General features: G+C 39.7%; 3 protein-coding genes across 4 annotated transcripts; 2 read left to right on the top strand and 1 right to left on the bottom strand.

Annotated features, from left to right (window-relative positions):
* Positions 1–1960: 1960 nt before the first annotated feature.
* On the bottom strand, positions 1961–7864 carry p2rx2 (purinergic receptor P2X, ligand-gated ion channel, 2). The gene is made up of 12 exons (XM_088995507.1): positions 7609–7864; positions 7173–7308; positions 7013–7084; positions 6855–6930; positions 6668–6764; positions 5183–5263; positions 4955–5108; positions 3352–3482; positions 3186–3276; positions 3031–3096; positions 2874–2951; positions 1961–2174 (listed from the first exon to the last, which is right to left on the bottom strand). Exons 1-12 carry the CDS (start codon positions 7746–7748, stop codon positions 2073–2075), a joined length of 1224 nt encoding a protein of 407 aa, XP_088851633.1. The 5' UTR covers positions 7749–7864; the 3' UTR covers positions 1961–2072.
* A 1486-nt stretch (positions 7865–9350) lies between these two features.
* On the top strand, positions 9351–14367 carry pes1 (pescadillo ribosomal biogenesis factor 1). The gene is made up of 15 exons (XM_088995506.1): positions 9351–9510; positions 9689–9768; positions 9849–10002; positions 10099–10208; positions 10304–10475; positions 10568–10657; positions 10788–10904; positions 11080–11157; positions 11254–11343; positions 12371–12501; positions 12804–12929; positions 13024–13208; positions 13361–13506; positions 13585–13743; positions 13990–14367. The coding sequence occupies exons 1-15, from the start codon at positions 9487–9489 to the stop codon at positions 14062–14064; spliced, it is 1737 nt and encodes a 578-aa protein (XP_088851632.1). The 5' UTR covers positions 9351–9486; the 3' UTR covers positions 14065–14367.
* Positions 14368–17371: 3004 nt separating this feature from the next.
* On the top strand, positions 17372–22732 carry gal3st1a (galactose-3-O-sulfotransferase 1a). 2 transcript variants are annotated; one of them, XM_088994319.1, is made up of 3 exons: positions 17372–17720; positions 19101–19251; positions 20408–22729. In XM_088994319.1, exons 1-3 carry the CDS (start codon positions 17711–17713, stop codon positions 21555–21557), a joined length of 1311 nt encoding a protein of 436 aa, XP_088850445.1. In that variant the 5' UTR covers positions 17372–17710; the 3' UTR covers positions 21558–22729. The 2 variants fall into 2 exon arrangements, with proteins under 2 accessions (XP_088850445.1, XP_088850444.1); XM_088994318.1 differs by having other exon boundaries at positions 17713–17829; positions 20408–22732.
* The last annotated feature ends 156 nt before the right edge of the window (positions 22733–22888 follow it).

Genomic DNA, 22888 nt, shown 5'->3' with positions numbered 1-22888 from the left:
TTGCTGACGGCTGCCTACTCGGGCGCCATCTTGGACTCCTTATAAATGAAAAGAAAGAAAGTAGAAAAACAAAATACATGAGCTGCTGGAAACATCAATCTGTACAAACACTTAAAAACACACTCTTATTGCCACCAATATGTTTTTAATTAATAAATGGTGAGCGAGGGCTTCAATCTTGCCATTTACCACCTTTATAATAACTTCTGCACACCGTTGTTGATTTTGTTATAAAATAGTGGCTATATTTAATATCTAGAAAATAAGGTTTCTTCAGCCGTCATCTGTACAAAAGATTTTGTACAGATGACGGCTGAAGAAACCTTCTCATCGATGGACCACTCCTGTACGACTGAGACCTTACACAGACGTATCTAGAAAATAGCAGATAAAATAAAATACAAACTTCTCAGATAATAATATGGTCACCATTGAGATGAAAGGATAATCAATTGGAGTAAATTGATATTTTTGAACGTACGTGCAAAGTAAGAAAAAAATCCAACTGGTTTCAACAGCATGTTTGTAGCCCAATAATATGAGTGTAAATGTTGACAAATTTACACATGATCTATAGATGCACAACTATCTGTCCACAATCTAACCGTTTCAAAAAAATATTGGTAACATAATTGTAAGAAAGCATTATTAGCTTATTCTGACAGACGGATGCTAGCACGTTTTCACATGACGGGGATAAAATAATGTTAATGACCCCACATTTTACTCATTAATTAGTTTTTTGACATGGCCAGAAATACAGTAAAGTCTCGTTATATCGATATCAGATATATCGATAGTCCCGGTTATATCGATATTTTTTCGGACTCCCTTGAATATCGATATAACGAGACTTTACTGTATTACTAAATTGTTCCAAACTGATGTGATCCTTCATCTGGCATGCCAAAAGTGGATCAATAATTGTTTGGTCTTCACCACTGGCCGATTTGTTCTTCTAAAAAATCCAGAAGGTTTTAGACAAGCCCAGAATCTTGTTAGAGAGGCACTTTATGGGAAGGGATTCGCTTATTCGATTACTGCTCCTCGACCTGCTCGATTGTCTCATGATGCATCAGGCCAAAAGGTGATACGATGCAATTTAGAACAGTTTTATTATTCAAAAAAACCTAATGAACAATTAAAATGTTGATTGGTGCTACCTTTTGCACATGAATGCTTCCTGTATGTTTGATGTCAATTGAGAAGACCACAGCGGCATACCTGCACAATCACGGAGCATAAATATGATTTTTAAAAATAATTACCCATACAAAGATAATTAATTATTAATTATTTCATTACACAATCAGAAAATGTTCATTTATTTCATGTATTCTAGCAAATACTATTATAATTGGGCACCTTCTATTTCTATGGACAATGCAAATGTACAATATTCTCTGTTATGTGGTGTCAAAGTCAAGGCCCAGGGGCCAGATCACGCCAGCCGCCCCATATTATGTGGCCCGCAAAATGAAATGAAGCATGTTAATTTCCATCATTCTTGCTAAAGTGTGAACCAACATTTCAAATTGTCATATGTAATCCACAATAACAGTCATTATTGTTGACTTCTGATTGTTAAACCGGTTACTAATCAATTTGTTGTGTGCTACGTGTGTAATATGTGGAGTGGATTAAACATTGATATTGTTAGTTTTGTTAAGTTCATCCTGTCTGCTTGATATCTAATTTAAAACGGATTCTTTTCTTACAGACAGTATATTTTAGGTGTTCAATTAATTACCTGACATGTTTCGGCGTATACTTCCGCCTTCGTCAGAGAGAATTGAACACCTAAAATACACTGTTAGAAAAGAATCTGTTTTAAATTAAAATTGATATTGTTTCCCACAATTCAATACATTCGAAACTGCAATCCCAATGTGGCCCGCGACAAAAACGACTTTGACACCCAAGTTGACATTTCAGCATTTAATAAATTAACGGATGCTGCTAGTTGAATAAATGTTTATTTGAACATGTTGGAAGTTCTGATCAAGAATATGAAACGTGGCCGTTTCCACAGAAAATGTTGATGTCCACACGATGAGACGATGATGGTGACATCACAGCGGCACACCATCCGACAAGTCTGATTGGTATGAGCTGAAGTTGGTGATGTAAAGTAGTTGTGGAGGAATAGAATCATCAATTGGTTCATTTATAACCTGGAGAGGAAAATAGCCATTTGAAGAACATAGTTAACTCAAAGTTGAAACTTGTATTGCCCCCAAAAAAATTCATACAACCTCAAACTAATGGATGTGCACCGACATGACACTCTTAACTAGTTATTTACCTTGCATGAAGATATTTTCCGCTGTATAAGGTTCACTGGAGTACAGTATAAGGGCCTTATACTGTACTGTTTTTTGGCATTCTTTGGGGGTGCGCCTTACACTATAAGCCGCACCCCCAAAGAATGTCAAAGATTTTCCATATATAAAACGTTTTCCAAATACCATATAATGTGTTTTTTTTAACAAATATAAGGCAAACCACATTATAAGACGCTACAGTAGAAGTTGTTACGCAATACTTCTACAGGGGGAAATGGAGTCGCTGTATTCTGCCGGTAGATGCGAGACCTGTTTAGGCCCAATATTATTTCACATATAAGCCGCACCTGCGTATAAGGCGCAGGGTCATCTTTTGAGGAAAATCAAGGGTGCACCTTATACACTGGAAAATACAGTATACCAATTGGTGGAATTACTGAGGGTGTAATATTTTTGTCATATGTTACCAATTACTACGGTATGTTTTAAGTGATGCCAAAAGGTCTCTTTCCAAATATGAGGATAAGGCACGTGGTTGTGTCAATTGAAACGAGGAAGCCTATGTTCCCCGTGATTATTTTGACTTACTTCATCAAATTTGCTCTCGCTGTAGACTTCATCCTTATCGATAAAAGTCAGCATAATCCAATCACAGATAATGGTACACTAACGGTAGGGGTGACATGAAAGTTGAGTCAGAAAGTGTTTTTCAGTTGTACAAATGAGGAAAGATGACCTAACTCACAATTCCGACTGAAGTTAGAGCTGTCACTGCACTTATGATGGTTGGGATTGGGCTAAATTTTCCAGCCTGCAAAATATATATATATAAATATTCTTATAACATCTCATTGCAGAAATTCAGAAATATATGCAGATTCTTGCTCAACATCTGCTTACCTGTCCATGAACAATAACATCCAAACGGATGCCATAGGCTTTGATAAGAGTCCGAGACTCTACTCCATTCTTTTGGTAGTATTTGGCAAATCTAGTGATGAAAAGCATTGCGGTTAATCAACAACAACCTCAATTTTAAAATGTTATTTGACACTGTGAAATTCACCTGCTATAGTAACCAGAGTTGGCTTCATCCTTTCTGAGGTCAAGACGCCTAAATGAATATTTTGGTTTACAGCGGGAAGGATCCAGGTCCAAGTCACAGTCCCAATTGATAAAAACACCAATCACACCTCCCTGAAAAATCAATTACCATAAAATAAAGTACAGTATACATGCAGTATGTACATACTGCATGTCCAGTAAACTTTACTATCTATTGTATGTAGATTATATCAACCTAGTTTAACAATGTATTAAAAATTGCTGGGAATGATTGGTCACAATAAATTATTCCTATCTGTGGACAGATTTAACATTTGTATTGGATCTCATTAGGCTGCGCCAGTGTACTGAAGGAAGTATCATATGAAGCCAATGGTACCAAACATAAACGGTGTAACTCACTTAAATCCATTCTGTAAAATGCAGTGGTGGAATGACAGGGCCTGCAAGGCCTTGTCTGGTGGCCTTAAAAATCTGAATCACAGACTAATGGGACACCTTCACAATCAGTTCTGCGGGCCCTGACGCATAAAATAAGTATTGATAAAACAAACTATTGCGTTAACGAATCAGATTTCAAGTTGGCGACAACGGCAACAAGGCTTTCTCACAGGCCTTTTTTCTTGGTTAACGATACCCTCTAGTGGACTTGTAGTAAATTACACAACAATTTTATATCAGTCTCGCAGTGGAGAAATTTACATTTCACAGCAGCAAAGTTTATATCAGTTGAGGCAGTAATAATAATAATATATTTAATTTCTAAGCGCCTTTTAAAACTCTCAAGGACACTTTACAGTCAAGGGATAAGAACTTTTTTGTGTGCGTGAACAGCGGAAGTAAAGGTTGTATTGTGGCAGGCACGCGGACCAGACATCTCACGCAGCAGGTGCACGGGAGGGGGCGGGTTTATATTATATATACGTATTTCACTGCATTTTCTGTTTGAGTTAGATACACTTGTTAGCAGTTGGAATAAAGACGTACTCCTTCCTCAACTGCTACAGTCGCGTCATAAAAATAGACCTAGGTGTGAAATGCACAGCTCGCTACTACATTTTCCTAAAATGTAAATACTGTACGATATCCCGTGCGGTTTTGATTCGACATTTGCTGTTATGAATATCATCCCTGTCAACTTACGTTTTCTCCATTTTTATACGTTTTTCATCATTTCAAATAATGTACGGCGTACTACAACTTTTGTTGTCAACCAATCTTGCAAAGACCATTTTGGCTCAATCCAGTTCGTCTCAGCTCCTGGTAGCCAACGACAATGCTACTATTGTCACAGCAAACCAGCAAAAGTATTCCTGAATCGTATATTTTTTTTCAGTCGCTGCGTACAGTCAGATTGATAAAAGCATAAGGTGCGGATGCGCGGTAAACTGCATTTCCGCTTGTTAGCGTTTTTTATCATTTCAAATAAAGTACAACGTACATTGCAACGTACTGTCCTATACATTTTATACGGGAATTGTAATCATTTATAAGGGCAGATGTCAGCTAAGGTTGACAGGTATAGAATAAACCGTGTCTACCATGTAATCGGATTTCCAGGGGGCAGCCTCACGCCAAACGTGTCTAACGTGTAATGCACTCACCGTCCTGCAAAGATCACTAAAATTCTCTCGGGCTCGATGTGCAATGTAGCCCAGGCGGAAGTTGGGACAGTAGGGCTCCTTCTCCTCATCGTAATGACATTTGTTCAGGTATTTATGCATGTTGCGCCTGTTTGAAGCACTTTTGATATTACCCCTGCCAGAGAAATAAAACATCAGGATTTAGGACTTTGTGTGTTTGATTTTGCTTGCATGTGTGATACCTCATACCTCCGCTCTCCAAACTTTGGAAATAGGATGGAGTTTCTGATGAAAACAGTGAAATTGATGGCCTCCACTAGAGGTGGCTCTCTGTTAATCATGAGACATTCAAGTGATTCCAAGACAGCTTATTAACACACACAACCAACTGAGAGTTTTATTTCTAAAAAATAATGTTTTTGGTGAAGGAAAAAAAACAGACTGACTTGGCAACATCTATTTGTGAATTTCGTTTGACTTGTTTTCTTTGTCCTTCATTAAAAAGGGAACTACAATTGGGCAATTACGAATTGGAATCCAACCTTTATTGAATTGTATCACTGCAAAGTCTCAAAATAACAAGGGTAGAATAAATTATGTTATTCGTAAAAAGATGGCTCTTTATTATCAGGAGATTGTTGAATGTGACCATATACGTTGACATGAATTGTGTCCATGTTTCGCGCTTTGTTGCAGCTTCAGCTGTTGTTAAAGCGCTGTATAAATCAATATATATTGTATTGTAAATAACCATAATGTATCCATCCATTTTCCGTACCACTTATTCCTCAGTAGGGTCGCAGGGGTTGCTGGAGCCTATCCCAGCTGTCTTTGGGCACGAGGTGGGGCACACCCTGAATTGGTTGCCAGCCAATCGCAGGGCACGCACAAAGATGTACAACAGTCACTCTCACACTCACACCTACGGACAATTTAGAGAGTTCAATCTGCCTGCCATGCATGTTTTTGGAACGTGGGAGGAAACCGGAGGACCCGGAGAAAACCCACGCGGGCCCGGGGAGGCTGGGGTGGGACGCGAACCTCTGTCAAGCACTGTGAAGCTGGTGTGCTAACCACTCGACTACCGAGCCGCCACAATAATAAATCCCACTGGAATTTCACTCAGTCTTGTCTTATTTGCGATGGTAGACTTGGGATTTTTGGTCCACGCCAGTACTACAGTGATCGCTGAGAAACATTGAATAGAAATATCCAGGTTATCTGTTTCCATATATTTCATTTAATTAAAATCACATCTTCAAAATGTTCTTTGTAAAATGTTAGAATGGCTAGAAGGGCACAGCAGTTTTAATGAATATGATTTCAGAAATTGTGAATAAATGAAACTAAATATCTCAAATATGAGATTTTATTATTCAGCAGAATTGTTTTTTGTTTTTTAATGTGATTTTTCTGTCCTCAACTGCCAAAAGTCTCGGTCTTGACACTGTCTACTCTTGATAATTTCTTGATCTCGGATGATGTGGTCTTGACTACAACACAAAATGTTTCAAGCACATTTGAATTTGATTTGAATAAATCACTGTGATCTGTGAACAAAAACCTGCGACAACTTCAGATAAAACAATAAATAAAAACATAAAACAAATCAATACTACTCACCGTCTTTATTTTTTTTTATGTGTGCTTTTAGCCAAAAATCTGTCTGAGTCTTGCCTCTACATAATAGATACTTTATGCATCTTGGAGTAAGTCAACTTGATCTTTTATTACCTCTGGACAGCATACTCTTCAATAGGACACCAGGTTTGGATCTCACAGGTTTTGAATGTGTGGTTGTAGTATCGAATACATCTGCCGGTCCTCCTGCCTGTCCAACATAAACAATGATAGATAACTTAAAGATACTGATGAGCTCATTAAGAAGAACAGTTTATGTCCACAGCATTCAAAACCATACCATGGCCATTAAAGTCACTCGCTCCTTGGACACAGTCTGAGTCTCTCGAACAGTTGGCATTTGCAACACCAAAATACTAGAGACAATCACTGACAGTTGTTGATAAATATATCATATTTAATACTTTATGTTATACTCTTTAACTTTGAACCTTTTACCTCGGCACAAGTTCCCTGCTTCTGATTGTGTGTGACTTCTCGTCTCAATATTGTAGTAATGACATCCCCACCCTGTGAAAGGCCACCATAAGACAAGTCAACAGTCTTTATCTCTGTAAAGAGAATCTCCTGAGGAGAAATTGCATTAAGGCGTTTTCACCTCTGATGGTCGAACATATTCCACAGTGTCCAAGATTTCATCTCCATGGACTGCTGAGCCTTTCATGCGAGTGTAAACTGAGCTCGCAGGACGTGTTTCAGTTTCTTGGTAGGCTTTCTGACTGATGAAAACATACCTTGACAGCACATTAATAATAATAATAATAATAATAATAATAATAAACACTGATGACAAATATATGGGTTTGTATCATTCTGTAACCAGGTAAAAACATTACCGTACTATATTTGGGACCACTAATGAATATTTATAATGGAAAATTATATTACATTTTGATCAATCAAAGAAGTACAATGTGTAAATAAAGCAAAATGATTGCCCAAAACATGACATACATGCATACAACATCAAAATATATAATAATAACATCAATGATAACAACAACAACAACAACAATAATAATAATAATACCTACCAGACGAAATAGGTGATGACAATAAACTGCACTCCTCTGTATATGACTCCAAGAGTTAAATTTTTCACCACCATAATTTTGGGGGTTTCATAGTCCCAGAAACCAAGAAAATAATCTTTGAAACATCCACGCAGTCCCATGTTGAATTAATAATATACACAACTCTGATATATCCTGTCTTGTTTCAAGAATTTTATCCCACTTGAATCAACTTCAAATGCCATTAATATTTCTTTCTTCTGTATCTCCGCCCTACTTCCGTCTTCATCTCCTTTTATGTGTTAATGGTCTTACCCGGAACAAAAAGAAGACAATATGGCGGGGTTGATGTTTTTAGTATTTTTTTCTGATAGCGTGTGTATTTACTTCTGAGCAAGGCCAGCTTTCCCATTTAGTCATATAAACAGATGTAAAAATGTTATATAAAGCAACAAAAATAAGTGCTGACGACGATGCACCGGGTCCCCGTGCCAAAAACATCCATATGCCGCCCTCTTTTGGCTCATACATATATGTGGTGGACTTGATGTGATAGCGATTGAGCAAATAAATGTTTTTATTTTTTTATTTATGTTGTAACTGGTCCCGAAATAATGTCTGAAATAATTAATACAGATTAACAACATGCAATATTTATAGTGGTCAAACACGTTTTTATTTGTTAAGTTTAATATTGCATGTGCTAAACTGACTCAATATTGAGCTCAATTAGGTTTTGTATAATAATAATAATAATAATAATAATAATAATAATAATAATAATAATAATAATAATAATAATAATAATAATAATAATACATTTAATTTTCTAAACGCCTTTCAAAACTCTCAAGGACACTTTACAGTCATGGGATCGTCCACGTGTATTATAAATCAATTAAGCATCTATGTAGACCTATTTCTTATGTCTGTTAAGCTGATCTATTTAGTCCTTTCGTGTGTATTTACAATCCAGAAATGTTCATTTCATTATTTTTTCCATATGGTCTAGCCATCCATTTTCCATACCGCTTATTCCTCATTAGGGTCGCGGGGGTGCTGGAGCACGAGGCGGCGGACACCCTGAATTGGTTGCCAACCAATCACAGGGCACACAAACACAAACAACAGTCACCCTCGGGACAATTTGGAGTGTTCAATCTGCCTGCGATGCATGTTTTTTGGAATGTGGGAGGAAACCGGAGGACCCGGAGAAAACCCACGCGGGGGCACGGGAGATCATGCAAACTCCACATCTCCACACAAGGACAGAGCGGGACGCGAACTTGCGACCTCTGCCCCGTGAAGCTGGCGTGCTAGCCACCCGACCGTATGGTATAGTACAGTGATTTTCAATCACTGTGTCGCGGCACGATGGTGTCCCGTGAGAAATTATACAATGTCACTTAAAAAATGTAATGAAATGTAAAAACGTGCCATGGCTCAAAAAAGGTTAAAAAAAAAACACTGGTCTAGTATAATGCACAAGCCTCCTCGGCCTCATTCCACACTTCCTATAACTGTTTTACTACAGAATTGTGTAAATTATTTCACGTCAACGTAATTATCATTGATAACGCACTTTTACAAATGGGCTAAGATGAATATATATGGTGAGACCTAATTACTTATTTTGTTTGTAATTATTCATTTGCTATTCCTTCCATGACATTGCTGCTGTGAAATGTAAATTTCTCCGCTGCGAGAAAGGCTATTCCAAGCCTACAAGTGTTTATTTCATACAGGCAGATAAACGGCCAGCGCAGGGTCCTAAAGTCTTCTGTGCGCATGTCAAATTACACGTGCATAGATTGCGTGTAACAGTGGTTCACCTTTGTAGATACATTTTAACAACAAATACACATTTCAACATCTTTGCGGGGCCCACGTTCTTTGTAAATGGGAGGCCTACAAAAGAAGAAGGTAATTGTCGTCGTTGCCCTTGTCTGAATTGTGTTGGCAACGTAGGCGCTAACTAGCTTTGGAGCTAATACCGTAGATTGTTTTCCTTTGTAAAAACAATGTTATGGTTGAGTGTGAATGCCAATTTAATTGAGTTCGAGGCATGTACTAATATAACGAGTGTTTTGGTCTGTTTTAGTATGAGCGTGGCTCTGCCACAAACTATATCACCAGAAACAGAGCCCGCAAGAAATTACAGCTTAGCCTCCCAGATTTCAGGTAAATTGTCACACGTTGTTTATTTTAAACCCACGGCCAACGTCGGTGGTCTAAAACGGGTGATTTGTTTTGCTTTTCAGGCGACTATGCATTCTTAAAGGAATTTACCCTCACGAACCCAAGCACAAGAAGAAAGTGAACAAGGGCTCCACAGCCCCGAGAACATTTTACCTTCTCAAAGACATTCGCTATCTTCTGCATGAACCAATCGTTGGCAAATTTAGAGCGTACAAGGTAGTGTTCATTATTAAATACATTGACTCGTGTGTTTTAACGTGATGTATCTTCGTCTTACTTTGACTCTACCATAACTGTTCTGTCTTTGTATAGATCTTTGTTCGCAAACTTAAGAAAGCTTATGGAAAAACAGAATATGCAGCAGTGGAAAGGCTCAAGGAGAACAAACCAACATATAAATTGGACCACATTGTCAAAGAAAGGTAAGAAGATAATGTGACCCAAAGCTATGAAATGTTACGTGTAAACACGTATGCCCGCCCGTAACCACCAACACGGTTATTCAATTATATTTCAGGTATCCCACGTTCATTGATGCTCTTCGGGATGTTGAGGACGCACTTTGTATGTGCTTCCTCTTCTCCACATTTGCACGAACAGGAAAATGCCACGTGCAAACGATACACCTGTGTCGGCGGCTCACCGTGGAGTGGATGAACTTTGCGATCACCTCTCGTGCCCTCAGAAAGGTTCCAGCTTTACTAATGACAGCAATGTTCGATTTTAAAAAAAGCAATGTTTTTATTTTGAGCTTGTCATTAAATTGTTTGGTTCTTTGCAGGTGTTCATCTCTATAAAAGGAATATATTACCAGGTCGAGGTGATGGGCCAGCTAATAACATGGCTGGTGCCGTATCAATTTTCGCACGATGTAAGTGCAAATTAATCAAAGGCTGCAGATTGCATCATGATGTTGAAACAACTGGGGATGCAAAATGCCACCTATATAATATTTTGATCCTGTTGTGTATAAACACCGCATCTTTGTTTTGCTCTTTTAGCACCCGACGGATGTTGACTACAGAGTCATGGCAACTTTCACAGAATTCTACACAACTCTCTTGGGTTTCATCAACTTCCGACTCTATCATTCCCTCAATCTGGTTTACCCACCCAAGGTACAATTAAGTTTCAGTCTCGAAGGATTTATGGAGAGATGTTTTGCTTCAAATGTTTGCCGGATTATCCATTTTATAATATAAAATCAATTGAATGGCAAGGTGTTTTTGAGAAATTAACTTTAAAAGCTGCAATAACATATTCTGTGGAATGATGGTTTGCGGTTCTTTTTAGCTTGATAGTAAAGCAGCGCAAGTGTTCAAGGACAATAATGAAGAGGACTATGCCTTGGATACGGAAAGCTACTTGGAGGTGAAAATCATAGTAAACCGTATTGGATTGGATAGTTTGAATGTCTATTTGTTGCGCCCATAAATGATATCTGATTATTGATTTCCTTCCTTGCAGAAACTCTCTGCCTTCAGTACAAGTCTGGCCCGAGTGGTTTCTACTGCGGAGGAAGAAGAAGCGCAAATGGACCACTTTCCTGTTGATCAGGTAAAAAACTGAAAACATGTATGTATCTATATCAACATCTCAAGTGTGGAAACACAACTTTGTCTTCCACAATTGCGTGCTGTGCTGTTCGGCTGACCCCAAAAGATTTATTTGCCAATTTTATGTAATCAGAAGTGACACTCGTGTGCAACCTCTGCCTTTGCTGTCATTGTCGCGGCCATTAGATATGTTGAAATCAATAGTGAGTAGATGAAGTAATTGGTCTCTGAGGGCAGAGGTGAGACGTTTATATCTGCCAAAGTATTTGGAGGTGTGAAACTGGGGAATACAATCATGTGTTTGGTTACCAGGGGTGATGTGGAGCCTCCCCCATTAAAGTTCCAGCTTAAATAAAAGGCCACTACTCAGTCTTTCGATTTCAATATAACCTAATGTTGTCTTCCCACACTCAATGTCCTTTATATTTTCTTCGATACTTCCCTCATCTCATACCTGGCCCATCAATTTCTGGAATTAACCAATGGTTGAATCTCTGTCCCACATTTCCATTCCAATTGCTTTGCCAAATATTCCATCTATTGCTGTTACTCTGATGACCTAATTCCTGATTTTAGTCATTCTCGCCACACCTATTTACCCACTTCACCTTATTGTAACCTGCCCTCTCCCACTTCTGACAGATGAGCCTTGACTTTCCCATTAGCTGGCAGTTTCTTTCATCCTGTCGGCACTTTGTTCTTTACTCTCCTCTACATTCCCTCTGCTTTAACATCTTGATCCCAAGTGCTTGGACCCTTGCCCCTTTCTCACTCTTGCTCTTTGTAAACTCGGCATTTGACTGGCCTCCCTTTCTTTCATACAAAGTCACAGCTGGATAATGATATTTAATGAGTAACTTCCAATCCTTAAATATTCTGTGTTGGGGTGTCTTGGCTTGATGTTTATCACATTTCCTCATTTCGCCGAGGGGGGGGAATTGCTTCCCCCTTGTAAAATATTGTTTCTTAATGAATTTTAACTTGTCACATCACTGCAATTGAGTGTCTTTCAACAATATTCCCCTTAGGAAGACGTGGAAAAGATGGAAGAAAGAGAAAAGGAGCATGAGCAGCAGGAAGCCCAGAAAAAGATGTTTGATGGATTTAAGTTTTTCCTTAACAGAGAGGTCCCCAGAGAGTCTCTGGCTTTTGTCATCAGGTGAGTGGGAAAGGCTGCACTTCCACGTGGTCACCGTCAACCAGGGGTGCTCAATACGTCGATCGCGATTTACCAGTAGATCTCCAAGGTACTATTGGTAGATCGCCATACAAGGTGATGTGACATTGTGATGAACTGACGCTATACATCTAAAGTTGAGTTTAAATATAATGGGTCGATCATTTTAAGTTGGTCAATTCAAAAGTAGCTCGCATGCTGAAAAAGTGTGAGCACCCCTGCCGTGAACGCTAACATACTCCATCAACATCGACAACTTCTTTGATTGCTCTCAACATTGAAAGGTGTTTTGGTGGTGAGGTGTCCTGGGACAAATCCATCTGCATCGGAAGCACCTACGATGAGACCGATGAGACGATCACACATCAGATTGTCGACAGACCCAGTGTTGGCACACAATATATGAACAGGTGACATGAATGGGGTCTTGTTCATTAGCTGTAAAATTATCTAATCTGTAAAAGTTTTCATCCCTTCAACACATTGATCGCATTGCCATTTCAGGTACTACATCCAACCTCAGTGGGTGTATGATTGCGTCAATGCCAAAATAGTCCTTCCTGTGGAGGACTACTTCATGGGAGTCACTCTTCCACCACACTTGTCGCCATTCGTGGAGGAGAAGGAGGGAGACTATGTTCCTCCAGAGAAACTGAAGATAATGGCATTGCAGAGGGGAGAGAAACCTGGTAGGGCCTGTATTCAAACTAAAACTACACTGTAGTATGATATGACAATGCGTGGACTTTGATGTGGTTAATGTTTTTGTTATGCATTGAAACCAAGAGTGGTCATTATGGAATTATTTGTGCCTCAATCTTTATTTTTTCTTTCTTAACAGTCCAGCAAAATGATGAGGAAGAGGATAGTGAGGAAGAGGAAGGGGAGGACGACGACGACGAAGAAGATGATGAAGCTGAGGAGGAAGAAGACAAGATACAGGAGAAGAAACTCAAAAAGATTGAGGCGCAAAGATCCCAGCCCAGGGTTTGTGACACATGAGCCATCTTCCTCACCATCCCGCACCCGCTACTTGAGGGGCGAAGATTGACTCTGCATTTTCAGGTCCGTGTGACTCCCGGTGTGATGAAAGTGGATAATCCAGCTCAACGGGAAGAGCAGGAGAAAGCCGAGGAGAAGCGACTGGCCATCATGATGATGAAGAAAAAAGACAAATATCTCTATGACAAGATCATGTTTGGAAAAAAGAGAAAAGTCCGAGAGGTTAGTGCCATTTTTTGTTACTCCAACATAGATTTCCATCACAATAACTCTGTTTGCACTGATAAATCATACATTTGGAACATACAATGCGTTATTTACAATACCTGACCTCTTATCGTTGTGTGGGAATGTTAAACACTTTAGCAAACGTGTTTCTTCAAGAATGTACAGACCATGTGACCTCTGATTCAACTCTATCCCAGAACGGAGTTTGTGCTTATTGGGCTCTTTTGTCCTCTCTCACAGGCGAACAAGCTTGCAGCCAAGAGGAAAGCACACGATGACAATGAAAAGTCAATGAAGAAAAAGGCCCGCAAATGAATTTGAATGAATAAGACTTTATGTAACTTTGATATGACTCGTGCTGCAGGATCACATGCAGTTCAAGTCCCACTGAGGGAGTTGAATGATTGTTTTGAATGCATCAATATTTGCAATATTAATCGACGTTTTTAGCATAACAATTATTGCTATGTAATTCTTGATGTAGATGCAAGGATTAATTTTCTTCCATTTTTCAACACACACTTCCACCCTGCGTTGTTTTAACTTGTGGACTGTATGAGCAACCCAATGCAAACTCTTTGTTGATATCCTGCAACAATAAATCAATAAAATTATTAAAAAAAAAAAACCTCTGACCCTCTTGAGTATAAGCAGTGTCGAAAATAGATGGATGAAATATTTCAGCTGTTGATTTCACACATCACCACAAAGACAATTGCAATAACCACAGTGGGGAGATAAAGCATAAACCCCAAATTTGATATTTGTGGTCCACATCTGTCACGGTGCAGTCGAGCACACTGCCCCCTTTTCATGCTTCTGTTGTGGTTCTGGCCACTCCACACACCCAATCTCATTCATTTCCAAGTGTGTCTTTCTCATCCTGCTCTGCATTCCATACATGCCCGCCCAGTTCGGGTCTCAGCCTGGCACTATGGGTGCCTGAAGGATAGCACCGTGACGGGGGCGCAACTAAAGAAACCTTGTCAACCTGAAGTGTCTTACACCAATTGGAAGAGAATTTTACACGCTGACTGCGTTATACCTTTTTCCATACAAAACATACAACCAAATAAAATTACACGTCAAACATAACCATTCATTCACAAGCCACAATGTTAGGTACGTCATTCAATGAGATCCAGCAACACAGGTCTCAAATTCAAAGCCGGGGGGCGGGAGGGGCAAATCGGGCCCGCCACATTTTGTTTGACCCGTGAAAGCAAACCGAACTTGTGAAATTCCATTCTGAACCAAAATGTCAAATTGTCCAATGTAAAAACCACAATAACACTCATTAATTCTTATTTCAAATTTGAAAACCATTAACTCATTCACTGCCAGACGTGCAAAAAAGTGTCCACTGCAGTGCCAGGGTTTTTGTCGTTGTCACTCGAATTCCAGGACCCACAGAATATTGAGTTTTAGGACTACATAAACCAGGGGTCTCAAACGCAATTTACCCGGGAGCCGCTGGAGGCAGTCTGGGTGAGGCTGGACCGCATCAGGATTTTCACAAGAAAAGCACAGATAAAACATTCCAATGTTCTCAAAATCTTTATTTTTAACGCACAAAAAAATGAATAAAAAATAAATTAACCAGTAATAAATAAATGAAATAATTATAATGATCATCAGGCAGGTACAGACGACTGAAAGGAAACACAAAACTAATTATTTTTATAAAGTTTCAAATATCTGTATTCACAGTTCTTTAACCTTTAACCTTCTGAACATAAATAAAATATTGAACATGAACTGTCCTAAACATGGCTTCTATTGCCTACTTCTTGCTGCTAGAGACCTGGCAGCGCTTCTTTTCACAAAGCGGAGCCACATTTGGCTTGAGGGAGGAGGCAGTGGAGATTCTGAGTAGGGCTTGAAGATGCTCATCAGTAAGTCTGGACCTGTACTTGGACTTATTGAAGTTCAAGGTGGAGAAGAGCTTCTCACATAAGTATGTGCTCCCAAAAAGACACATGGTCCGCTTGAACATTCGGGAAAGTTCAGGGAAGCTGGGGGTTAACTCTCTCGAACATTGCCCAAGCTTGTCTGCTTCTCCATTCACATCCCTGAATTTGGCTTTGAGTCCAGAGTGGCACTGTAGGTCACAGAGCTCCATTTGGAACACAGGAGGGGCATCTTGCACATCAAAAGAGAATGGGTCGGCAAAAAAAATTTAAATGTGGCTTTGTGCGTCTTGAAGTCTGCAAATCTGTGATTAGATTCCCTCTGTAGCTCCAAAATGGTGGTTTGTTCCATGGTTTGTTCAGCGGTTTGTTCAGCTCCACGCACAAGTTTCATTCATATTAATCACGCGGGCTGCACTAACATTAATCTTTCATGTCAAGGCAGGCCGCAAAATATTCTTTCGGGGGCCGCAGTTGGCCCGTGAGTTTGAGACCCCCGACATAAACATTCAATTCAGCGCTAGAAACCTGAGACTCTCTTGTTTTTCCTAAGTTATATGTGTCTGGAGTTATATGAGCTTGAAATAAGGGTGGCTGTCCAAAAAACAATGCAATGCATACATATTGGTTTATATAGCGTTTTAACAGCTGAAGCTGGAATAAAGTGCTGTGATGGAAAAAAGGGAAATATGCCCCCTTGTGGAAGGGAAAAAACATTGCCAGAGGCCATGGCCAGCACTTTATCAGCACCCAAACAAGAAAAAACAAAACTCGAACAAATTTGGGAATGGCGCTCAACGTCATATTTTCATTTCCCGATTAATTCTGGAATGAGAGTGACTACGTTAATTTGTTGTGCACTCTACGTATTTGTAATATGTGGAGTGGATTAAACATTGGAATGGTTTCCACAAATTCATCACAGCCCCCGTGAGGAAAGCGTCGCTACAATGTGGCCCGTGGTAAAAAAAAAAAAAATGAGTTGGACACCCTTGTCAGACAAGATCTGTTTCAACAAATGTGCCTTCACAAATTCAGTTTGTCATGAATCCAAATGGAAGTGATTGTTCCATATTTTTTCGGTGAAAGCTGAAAGAGTTAATGAATCCTACAGATAAATGCTATGAAATCCCCTCAGGGCAAAACGAGCGGAAATTATGAAAATGATATGATGCATCAACAAACCGTATTCTACTGCTTATCCTATTCAGGGTCAAGATGAGCTGCAGCTAACTTCAAACATAAGGCAGACAATTCTGAACTGGTCGCAAGTAAGTATCCAAGCACGGGATCAGTGATGTCCTTTTTTAAAACTAGAATTGAAGTGACTGAGTTGAAACAATGGCAACCTCAAGCCCAAACTATAATGATCAGGCAGTGTGACAATCAACTTTCAGTCAACCACAGTAGCACGTATAGAAGGCATATTTTACAGAATTTGGGCATACACAAGTCTTGATCAAGTGGTCCAATTGCACTCTTTGTTCTTTGACTGCCTGCATTTGTTCTTATGTTGATTTTCCACCCTCCTATCAGCTTGCAGCTCCGACTCCAGCGTATGCACTCAATGGGCCTCTGTATGGAGACACAGAATAGGGACTATGCAAGCCTTTCCTCCCTCGCTCCATCACTCCCCTCCCCCTTGTGTGGTACAGTCCCTCGCTCTTTCTCGTTCCCATTCTCTCTCTCCTTCTATGACAAGTGCTTGTTCCCTGATAGTGACCCTGATGTCACAGAGACACCAGGCTCCCTGCAGTGCTTTATTCAGCAAGATGGCTCTCGGATTAGAAAGTTAAAGGGGGGGGGAGACTGAGGCATCGGGTGCACCTGCATTGGCGCCGTGAAACCGGAGATAGGGTAGATCTGTTATCTAAGACCATGTGATGAACTGAGCACGCCTGGAACTTTGCTGCCTCTCGTTTCTACGTGTGTCAAGATCAGATGCAACAACCGCTGCAGGAGCAAGATCGACTTGTTTTAGCCAAGTGGAATACGAAGGGTATAGGCAATGCGAACGGACAAGCGTCACTTCCGTCCAGATTGGGATTATTATGTGTGAAGGTAAGAATTCACTGACTCTTCCTTTGAGTTGAGTGAACAATTAAAAAAAAATATACACAGCGACCAAGGATGAACTCAACATACCTACTTGATAATAACAGTCATGCCAGTAAGTTTGTCATTTTATTCACAAATATTGTCTTTTTTCGCATCTACTGAAATCCAACACATAGCGTCATTCAAAACCACACATTCCGTAACATCATTACACGTATCCCTTAACGGTCCTAAAACATATACTAATGAACTAATGCTACACTCTGGTTTTGTCCTCAAAAAGTTCATTTGTGCTGGTGATTTAGTACATGTGTGGTACAGTATATACAGTATGAACCTGCACAGGATAATATAGATCACCCATTTATTTCAGAATTCATTGCCGATGTTTATCTTCTATAGGCCTTCATATGTGTTGTTCAAAATTGAGCATATGTCAACTTGAATGCAAAAATATGCAGTTATGGGATAGGCATAGGCAGTGTTCGATGCAGATAAATATGTTGGTAATATTGAGGTCTTGCAATCAAAATAGTATAGAGCAACTGGATTGATATATAAAAAATGTCCATTTATTATCCATTTATCACTTTTGGAAATGCGGAAGGGAACCGGAATACCCAGGAAAAAAATCCACGTTCCACCTTGATGTCCCTGATCCACTGGTAACAAAGAGGTTACAGAAGGTGCTTAAGAATGAATGACTCAAATCCAATCCAATCCAAAAAACCCACACACCCAGATTAATGTAATCTATTACAATTTGATAGAAACCTGCCTATTTATTGTTACCAGACCAAAGTATTAAAGGACAAATAGGCACGTGCTGTTTTTGAGTGGGGCACTGATGTTATCACAGTGCTCAACATGTTTTACAAAATTGCAAAAATGCTGATGTGCCCTTACTTCATTCTTGTATTTTCAATCATTTTTGGCCGACGCTGCACTGTGGCCAAAGTTTTAAGCACGTGTTCTGAAATACAGTATCTGTCATCTACTTTTCAAGATCATCCCTAAAATGGCGTGAGAATTGGGTGTTTCCACTTGCAAAAGAACATTGTCACTATGTCAGGGTTAATCTCCAATGGCGAGATGACAGATCAGCATCTCTGGAAAACCGTGAAGTGATATGAATGGCTAACCCGTAATGATGAATGACGGGAATGCAATGTTCTTGAGGTGCCTTTCAAATAACGACCGATCCAAGCTTTTCCCCACCTCTAGCACAAAGTTAGCTCTAGCTGACCATGACTCTAATGAGGACGGTAGCAAAGTGAAATGAATGGTTCGAAATTCGAGCTTCATCAAGTTCTTAAATGCGGACTCAGATTTTCAACTCACTCACTGTTTTACATGCATGCCTTGCTATTCGTTGTGTTTCAGGGAACCCTTCAATTTTCTGGACCATGGCCGGAAAACACAAATGGCATTGGAACTCCTTGTGCAAACGTTGGGTCCTGGGTGTCCTGCTGACCAGCAGCATTATCTTCCTTTACTGCCTGTCCATAACCCAAGTGCCTCTGAGCATTCCTGAGTATGGTGCAAAACACACACACACACACACACACACACACGCACAACAATAGCATATAAACAAACAATCAAACAAACGAATAAACAAATGAATAAATAAATAAATACATGAATAAATGCATACATGAATGCATGAATAAATATGTACTGTACTGTATTTTGTTTTTCTACTTCTTTCTTTCCTTTCCTCTTCTTTTCATAACTTTGCTGCTGTGAAATGTAAATTTCTCCAATGTGAGATAAAAAGGTGAATCCAATAGATAAATAAATAAATGATTGGATAAAGACAAAAAATGAATACATAAACAAACAAACAATAAACACATGAATAAATAAACAAATAAATAAATAAAAACACACAAATAAATAAATAGCGTCACAGGCAGGTAGCCTGACGAGGAAAAGACGACACGAGACAACCGTGTTAATCAGCTTCACACAGCGGTATTTATCACTAACTGCGCATGCGTGAGCTGAGCCTACATCGTCTTCCTCTGTTCCATTCACAGGCGCGTAGCGCCCTCTCCTGACTTGGTAGTCTAATCGAATAACGTACAGTAACGGAGGTCGTTTCTAACCCCCTACACTGATGAATAAATGAATAAATATGTACTGTATTTTGTTTTTCTACTTCTTTCTTTCCTTTCCTCTTCCTTTCATAACTTTGCTGCTGTGAAATGTAAATGTATCCACTGTGAGACTAATAAAGGTTAATCCAATAAATAAATAAGTACAGAAATACATAAATAAATATACACATAGATAAATGATTGGATGAATAAATAAACACACACACACACCCACAGTCCATGTATAAAATATCCAATGTTCTAATCAAACAACACAATGTCCGCATTCACTAAAAAGCAAAAAAACAAACAAACACACAATTAAAAAGTCACACTTGTGATTTATTGTGCTTTTCTCTACATACAATACGTATATAACTATACGGTGCCAATGATCGAAATATTTATTTTACAGTCTTGAGAATGTTTATTTGCCTTGAGAAACAGTTGCACTGGCTCTGCCTAAACAAACTCCTCACAATACAGTTTTGGAGCAAAGTGAAAGTCATTATTTTGTTTTTAATGAATGACCGTGTTGTTGATGTATTTGCGGGCAGGTTTAACAGTGCGTGTGTTTGGTTACTGCAGAATTCCAGTGCCTTACTCCTGCGCTCACCGTCCATCCCAGCTGCCCAGCAAACTAAACAGCAACAGCTCGCGTCAAAGCACGGGGGCAACGTGCACCCCCAAAGTGGACATCATGTTCATGAAGACCCACAAGTCAGCAAGCAGCACCTTCCTCAACATCCTTTTCCGCTTTGGAGAGAAACACCAACTGAAGTTTGCCTTTCCCGACAGTAGGAATGACTTTTTCTATCCTGCCTTTTTCCAGCGCTCCCACGTTAAAGACTACAAACCTGGAATGTGCTTCAATATCATCTGTAACCACATGCGTTTCAATGGTGTCGAAGTGGCCAAGCTCTTGCCCCTTGATACCACCTACATCAGCATTCTCAGAGACCCCGCAGAGCTTTTTGAGTCTTCCTTCCACTACTATGGCCGGCTGGTGCCTTTCACCTGGAAGATAGCAGGAGATGACAAGCTAGCTGAATTCCTTCGTAACCCCCACAACTACTTTGACCCGGAGGGTTTTAACGCGTTCTATCTCAGGAACTTGTTGTTCTTTGACTTTGGACATGACAACACCCTAAAGCTGGAGGACCCACGGGTTGATGAGGGAATCAAGTCCATCACAGAGCGTTTTCCGCTCTTCATCTTGGCGGAACATTTTGAGGAATCTCTCATCCTACTCAAGGATGCTCTCTGTTGGGACATGGACGACCTCCTCTTCTTCAAGCTCAACGTACGCAAGGAGTCAACTGTATCCAAACTGACACCCTACCTGAGGGCCAAGGCCCGTGAATGGAATGCTCTTGACTGGAAACTTTACCGGCATGTCAACCACACCTTCTGGAGGAAAGTGGAAGCTTATGGACTGCAGCGTATGGCGGAGGATATGGCTGAACTCAAAAAGAGGAACGCAGAGATGATGGCTACCTGCATCGATGGGGGGCGTGCCGTTGATGCTGGCAGCATCCAGGAGAGCGTCATGATGCCGTGGCAGCCAATCGGGGAGAAATCCATCATGGGATACAATTTGAAGAAGAACATTGACGAGGCCCACGTAAAGTTGTGCCGTAAGATGTTGATGCCGGAAATTCAGTACTTGAGTGAGTTTGGAGTCAACCTGTGGGTCACCAAGCTGTGGGGTCATGTTAGAGACATCATTAACTGGTGACTAATTAGGAGCGGGTGGGGGATCATTCTGCATGGTCAAATGCCGTAAGGCTGAAGAAAAGTGATGGAGAGCAAAAGGATTTCGAGTTCTGTGACATTTCAATCATATAAATAATAAATAAATAAATAAATAAATAAATGAGAGATAGACAGTAATCCCTCGCTTATTCCGGTTAATGCGGGCCGGTTTATGTCCCATGGTACAAGCACCAACATCCATAAATCAACAAAACGTAGACATTTTCATGGGTTGTCATTTCATGAACTGATAGATTTGTAACCTGGCTAATGAGCTCTTCATGTGAAGGAGTTACCAAGTCCTCCCTTCCGCCCAAGGTCAGATCTCCTTACTGAGGATGCCAGTTTAACAGGCTGTGTCTGTTCACCTCAGATTGACCCCAGATATTCTGTGCTTCCATTGTGGGCCTCGTGTTCGGCCAACTAAGCTTACAACAGCATGAAACTTTTAAATATGATAACTTCTATTCTGTCCATTCTCTATCAACAGTATAATATTTACAGGTACACTACTGTATAAGTTAAGTTTCAGAAGGTGTTGATGGTCCTGCAGAAGGCTCGAATGACCATTTACATTATACATTAAATTACAATATTATAATAGGTAATTGTTGCCCATGTTTTTTCTTTTAAACAATGATGTATCTGTATGGTTTCATCATCCCCTCAACACAATGACTAAAATCCACAGCTCTGACCATATTGTCATCAATTTCTTGGCCAATTTCGTGCTGAACAGTCTTTGCAAGTTCTGTAGGCTAAGGCCACACTCTCCATGTGTGAATATATATAATGTGTGTGTGTGTAAAATATTAAATAAAAAAATAAAATATAAAGTTTGCATTTTTTTACTAATAATAATAATACATTTAATTTCTAAGCACCTTTCAAAACTCTCAAGGACACTTTACAGTCACAGGATTTTTTTTGTGCGGGTGAGCAGCGGCAGCCATACCCTATCCAGGCCCTCCAGTGCATGCTACATTCCAATGAAATACATATTGTGTCATTTGAAAACAAAATTGCCCAGATGTGACTGTGAGTGTGAATGATTTTTTTTGACTATTCAGTGTGTGCTCTGTTCAAAATATTCTCGATTCTCCAAGTTAAACCACAATCACCAAGATTACAGTAGTTGTTCACTCACTTACAGTTGAATTGTAATTGTATTATCATAATCCATAAAACGTTGATCCACTCACCTGTTGCCTGGTCATCCAACAAAATGTTTCCTGCAATTGTATCAACGTTGTGCTCAATTAAACACCACCGGATTTCAAAGTGAGTAAGTATATTTTTGAGTGAATTGCGAAG

Source organism: Hippocampus bargibanti, linkage group LG04 (assembly GCF_051943395.1).
Source record: "Hippocampus bargibanti isolate YZ-2025 linkage group LG04, ASM5194339v1, whole genome shotgun sequence".
Lineage (NCBI taxonomy): Eukaryota > Metazoa > Chordata > Actinopteri > Syngnathiformes > Syngnathidae > Hippocampus > Hippocampus bargibanti.
This window is presented reverse-complemented; position numbering and strand designations above follow the sequence as displayed.

What these genes read in the sequence shown, in the direction of transcription:
- pes1 (XM_088995506.1), top strand. Translation starts at nt 9,487, where the DNA reads ATGGGAGGCCTACAAAAGAAGAAG. An exon ending in GGCACACAATATATGAACAG is followed by an intron (nt 12,930 to 13,023) that starts GTGACATGAATG and finishes TTGCCATTTCAG; the next exon opens with GTACTACATCCAACCTCAGT. An exon ending in CGCAAAGATCCCAGCCCAGG is followed by an intron (nt 13,507 to 13,584) that starts GTTTGTGACACA and finishes CTGCATTTTCAG; the next exon opens with GTCCGTGTGACTCCCGGTGT.
- gal3st1a (XM_088994318.1), top strand. Translation starts at nt 17,790, where the DNA reads ATGAACTCAACATACCTACTTGATAATAACAGTCATGCCA. An exon ending in TGATAATAACAGTCATGCCA is followed by an intron (nt 17,830 to 19,100) that starts GTAAGTTTGTCA and finishes GTTGTGTTTCAG; the next exon opens with GGAACCCTTCAATTTTCTGG. An exon ending in GTGCCTCTGAGCATTCCTGA is followed by an intron (nt 19,252 to 20,407) that starts GTATGGTGCAAA and finishes TGGTTACTGCAG; the next exon opens with AATTCCAGTGCCTTACTCCT.
- p2rx2 (XM_088995507.1), bottom strand. Translation starts at nt 7,748, where the DNA reads ATGGGACTGCGTGGATGTTTCAAAGATTATTTTCTTGGTTTCTGGGAC. An exon ending in AATATGTTCGACCATCAGAG is followed by an intron (nt 7,085 to 7,172) that starts GTGAAAACGCCT and finishes GGCCTTTCACAG; the next exon opens with GGTGGGGATGTCATTACTAC. An exon ending in ATGTTATTGTTCATGGACAG is followed by an intron (nt 3,097 to 3,185) that starts GTAAGCAGATGT and finishes TATATTTTGCAG; the next exon opens with GCTGGAAAATTTAGCCCAAT.